The 5530-nt window shown below is 44.8% G+C and overlaps 1 protein-coding gene across 2 annotated transcripts; it reads left to right on the forward strand.

Moving 5' to 3' along the window:
- Positions 1-251: 251 nt before the first annotated feature.
- Positions 252-5301, forward strand: nrbf2b (nuclear receptor binding factor 2b). 2 transcript variants are annotated; one of them, XM_061231514.1, is made up of 4 exons: positions 252-473; positions 1610-1694; positions 2212-2252; positions 2704-5301. In XM_061231514.1, exons 1-4 carry the CDS (start codon positions 444-446, stop codon positions 3346-3348), a joined length of 801 nt encoding a protein of 266 aa, XP_061087498.1. In that variant the 5' UTR covers positions 252-443; the 3' UTR covers positions 3349-5301. The 2 variants fall into 2 exon arrangements, with proteins under 2 accessions (XP_061087498.1, XP_061087499.1); XM_061231515.1 differs by having other exon boundaries at positions 451-473; positions 2212-2302.
- The last annotated feature ends 229 nt before the right edge of the window (positions 5302-5530 follow it).

Genomic DNA, 5530 nt, shown 5'->3' on the forward strand with positions numbered 1-5530 from the left:
CACGTCACCTTATTTCAGTTTTGTACACGTCCGAAATGTTATATATGTAAGTGTATTTATTCTTTAGTTCCATACACTGTGAGAAATTGCTTTATTTCTCATAGCTGAATAATTCACCTATCGAATGCACCCGACTAAATCACGTCACTGTTCATGGTAACCATCGGGTGGCGACTGTGAGCCTGCTATCGCGAGACTTTCACCGAATGCGTCTCAGTTGCGTCATCCGGTTGTTGTGTTCCTCAGCTTCTCGTTCGGGGAAGTTGTCGTGTTTCTTTTTTTTACCCTAATATTAGCTAGCTAGCCTGTAGCCAGCTAGCTAATCACCCGAAAACTCCGGGAGAACCAGAAGACTGGTCCCGGAATTTAAAAGAGGCGCCCATGACCATCAACGAGGAACAGCTTTGTTTCTCATGTAGTTTATATTCGTGAAGAATATCCAAATGGAGGTTGTGGAAAGCCCTCTTAACCTCGTAAGTTTGCGTTTGTTTATGTGACAGTTGGCATACGATAGCTTAACACCTAGTTGCTAACGTGGCTACAGTGGCACTTCTTTTTTTGCTAGCTAGATGGCTTGTTTGCGAATACTAATTGCCAAAACATTCAGTTATTATACTGTTGTTATTTAGCTAACGTTAACTATAAAGATATTTGGTCGATAACATTATTTACATACAGGATTTGGTTAGCAAAGAGCAGCTAGCCAGCTTCGCTAGCAATAAAGTAAGTTGGCTTCGCTAGCGATAAAACGGCTTCCAGGTTAGCGTTTGCAAGCAAGCTAATGTTAATGACCACAGAGCCAAAATTAGCGGTTGCTTACCAGCCTATATACATGTTATGTTAATGAAAAGTTTATGCATAAAATGAGAATGTAGGTGTTGCATGACACTGCCGTATCGTTATTTTGCTAAGTGTTAGCTTGCTTGTGTTGGTCTGGGCTAGCATTGGCACTACATTTAACGTTATTTAGAAAGCATTTGCTAGAGTAGCAACCATAGCTGCCAGTGTCAGTCTAGTTCTAGAGCTGTGTTAGCTAGCTAACGTTATCCGGCGAGGCAATCGTTGTTTTCGGAGAACACTTAATGTTAGCTAACGTTATCTAGCTGACATTAGCTAACTACAGCTAACTATTTAGCACGGACTAACTGGCCAATGACATTAAGTTAATTAACTTAGTTTGAAGATCATTAGCTCAACTGAATGCAGGTTGCATCAATGTGACTAGGTAATTTAAGGTCGGCTGATGTACTAAACTACAATGTTTATTTTTCCGTGGCTAACGATAATGTTGGCTGAATTACAGTCTCTGGTGGCTACCGAGCATTGGATTTTCGTCCTAAAACGCTAGATCTACGTGGTATTTTTGTTATCTAGTTGTAACGGGTAAATCTCATCCGGGAAGCAGTTTGGAGAGGCAGCTTGCAGACTCTTTCTGACCTGTCCTGTCTGTGTATTTTGGTAAACACTACCCTCTATCACACTCTGTCCTTTATCATTGACCTCTTGCGGTCAAGTTTAAAAGTTTCTCAGTCTGTGTGTAGAGTCCACAACGAGTTGGTCAGATTGGGACATGTTTATTGTGTTTTAATAACAGCCCCTCTCCACACAGGCCCATCAGCAGAGCAGGAAGGCAGAACGTTTGCTGGCAGCAGGCAAATATGAAGAAGCCATTTCATGTCATGGAAAAGCTGCAGGTTGGCTCCATGTGTTATGTACACTGTTGACATAGATACTGTTGTAAGAGAAACCAGAACCAGGGTTGGGGACATCTGCATTGTAGATGAATTAAAGGCCACTTCCCTAATGTGTTATGAAGTGCAACATACAATAACAAACTCTGTAAAGACATGTTGTTGTGGGAATGGCCCTTTAGGCAGAAACTGCAGTATTGCTAAATGAGTCCTTTTGCCCGTCAGGAATGATTTGGCCAAATAAGGGGCCAATTTTAATTAATGCATTTCTCTCCGGAAATGGTCTTGCTTCTATCTTTGGTTGGGTAATCAGTGAGTGATAAGGAACACTAAGTAACCTGTGGCTTTGTCTTTGGCAACTTTGTACTCTGTCCTGAGCTTGAAATAGCTCCTGTTGTGAAACGTTATTGTCAAGTGAACAATTGGACAATCATTTTGAAGCGCTGGTAAATTATTTGATGAACTGTAGGGGGAAATGCTGTTATAACCCAGGTCTTATCCCTCCACCACTGTATTGCAGACCTTCTCAAGGAGGCCATGAAGCTAACACACTGTGAACAGGTATGACCATCCTGGGTGTACTGTTTGCACTGTGGAGAGGACAACAAAAGGTCAGATCGCCCTGACTGAGATACAACTGCTCTTACAGTGATTACACATGCTGTTGACTCCTCATCAAAGTATTTGAGCATTATTTGTCATTTTGGCAGTTGGTATTGGCAAAGAAGCTAGCTGAAAAATGTAGCCACGTTAGCAGCTAGCCATTTGTATTTTAATTAAATAATTTAATGTAGAAACATTACATTTGCATGAACATTTTAGTCATTTAGCAGACACTTTTAATCCAAAGCGATTTACAAGTGCATAAAACTGAAACCAAAAATGAATCGTATGGAGCCGCATTGAAGTTGAAAATAATTTCATACTCCAACAACAATTTAGTACTCCCTCTACATTGTTGAGTTTAGTTAGCGATAGCCGTTGCTGTGACTGTCCTGTTTGTGTTGCGCAGGCTCACCTGTCACTGGAGCTCCAAAGGGACAGCCACATCAAGCAGCAGCAGCTGATCGAGGAAAGGTGGAAGCGGGCCAAACGGGAAGGCAGGCCCCGGAGGGCCCCGGTGGCCGTGGCCCCGGAGCTCAGTCCCCCGGCGTCACTGAAGGTCACCGCGGGGCCGATGCTGGACCGCCGGGCCCCGGGCCCCGCCCCCGAGCGCGAGCGCGAGTACGACACCTGGCTCTACCTGCTGAAGAACAAGGGCGCCCCCGCCCCGGAGCCCTGCCCCGGCAGCAAGGCCCTGAAGGACGACAAGACGCGGCTGGAGGAGCAGGAGACGGCCATCGCCGACCTCAGGAAGCTGGTGGACTTCCTCCTGGCCGAGAACGAGAAGCTGACCCAGGAGAACCAGCGGCTGAAGAGGGAGAACGTCCGGCTGAAGAGGGAGCAGTACGCCGACGCCGACTTCGTGGAGAAGTCCGAGCTCTGGGTCCTGCCGCAGCCGACCGAGGACCGCAAGGCCAAGGACATTCCCATCCCGCAGCTCCCGCCCCTGGAAATGCCAACTCAGGACATCTCGCTGGAGGACCTCCCCGCGCTCGAGCTTCCAGAGGACATCCAGAAGGAGCTGCAGGAGCTCCTGGACAGAGACAAGCCGTAGCCCGCGCTAACGCTAACGAGGGGAAGACCACGGCTCCGGGCAGCGAACAGGCGACCCCGCCGTCGCGGGAACGCACCGCCATTCTAAAGTGTTCAGGGGCGCCCCCCTGTGGCACTTCCGCAGGGGCAGCTCGAGTGACAGACCTTGGAAGTCATTTGTTTTTCATTATTTTTATTTCTGTCTCCCTCCAGTGGCTACCGTAGGTACTGCAGCTATTTTGTGAAAAATCTTTTTGCCAGATTTGTGCCTTTGAATATTTCTAAGATAAAAAGGTCCTGAGAAATATTTGAATAAAAAGGGACTGATGAAAGTTCTCCGGCTTAATGAAAGGTTCCCATCTCGAAGCCATGACTGACTGGCATTGATGGTTTCATCTCTCGATTCTTAATTTTTGTTATTATTATGATGATTATTTTTTGTATTGGCTGGTTTCAACTCAGATTTCTCATAATAGCTATATAAACCTGGGGCAGACTATGTCCTGGGATAGAGGTGGCCGGTTGAACGATGTGCCACTTCAGAGAGAACTGAGTGAAGGTTTAGCAGTGGAAACCGTTCCCTCCAGACAGACAGCTGAGCTGCTCTGGGTGAGGGCCATAACAAGAAACACTGTGATCTACATCAATAATCTGTCAGACATTGTACTGTGTAGTGTCTGCTGCACTTGCGACCTAGCGCTCCTATCTGGGTCTAACGCTCTGCCGTGCGCTAGCGCGGACGCGTGCGTGAGTGTCGGGTGTGAGTGCCGAACAAACAGTCGATAACACCTCCCTTATTGTGTCCCGTCATTTCCAAGCGAGACAGCCGGCGAAGGAGACTGAAGTAGACTTGACCTCGTTGGACTGACCGTCTCGAGATGACGCCCGCGTCGGCGTCAATAGCCTGGGGGCGTCGCGGGTTTTCGGAAAAGGAACCCCTTCGCGCCCCCTATTCTGCGTTTGCCAGTGATGTCATTTTGATAGATTTGGTGTTCCGTGGGGGAAGTGTGGTGAAAGAGCGTGTGTTTTCCACCTCACGGAAGTGTCCTACTGCCTGAGCTGCAGGAGCAGTGGCGGCCTTTCAGCTGGGCTGCAGCAGAGGCCTCGGCTCGGACAGAGCACCGCCATTTTCTCCCAGCTCCCGAGACAGGAAGAAGACTCGGGCTGCTGCTCAAACCACTCGAGAGCTTTCGCTAACAAAAGCCTGGCTGAAATACGCAGTTCATGAAGCCTCTTTTTCCTCCTCTCATTTTCATTCAAGTTTGGTCCTGTGTGTGTGGTACCTCATTTTATTATCATCATTTTTTTTTTATTTGTCTTTTGAGTCAGTTAATTTGTACTGTAATCAGTCAGTTGTTGGACACAAAAGTGAATGTTTAAAACACACAAAAAAAAAAAAGATTTTCAGGTAACTGTTATGAATATGCAGAATGAAAAAAAAAAAAAAAAAAAGTACAAATATACCATATACTGTATGTATGAGTATGTGTGTACATGTATGTGTGTTTATATTTTTTATATATATGTGTATATATGTGTGCATGTATATATACGGTATATACTTATGTATATATATGTGTGCACATATATCAGGGTTTGTAGCGCATTTTCAGCACTAACCTGAACTGAAATAATCAACTCGTGCCAGAAGCAGCAGAAACGGAGAGCTCCTATTGTGATGCAGCTCGGGAGCTAATGAAAAGAGTGGGTCATATTGGTCTCATAAAGAGGGAACCAAATTAGCTATGTTAAGTATGTATAATTTAATTATCGGTTTACAAACTTGTAATCAGGGTGCATCAGATTTTTGTTTTGTTTTGTATTACTGCTTGATGTAAATCTTAAAAACCTATGTGCTACCAACTCACAACAATGAACATGTAACATTGTTTTGGTGATGCATGAATGATGATGCTAGTTGTAAGTATATGATCTTTGAAATGTGTATATAAAAAGATGAAACCCGTTTATTCTAGGTAAGTGTGGGCAGTGTCTTAATTGAATATCAACATGATTGGGTGCTTTGTACCATGCGGTAGTGACACATTTTCCCCAAAATAATCTTCATATTGGAAATATGCATTTATTGCAAAAGGAAATATTGGAAATTGGATTTATGTTCAGTTTTTCAATGATGAATAGTTATCTGTGCCAGCATATGCATAGATATCCCTGATGGTTATATTTCCATACTGTAGAAATAC

This window comes from Conger conger, chromosome 2, assembly GCF_963514075.1.
Source record: "Conger conger chromosome 2, fConCon1.1, whole genome shotgun sequence".
NCBI classification, from domain to species: Eukaryota; Metazoa; Chordata; class Actinopteri; order Anguilliformes; family Congridae; genus Conger; species Conger conger.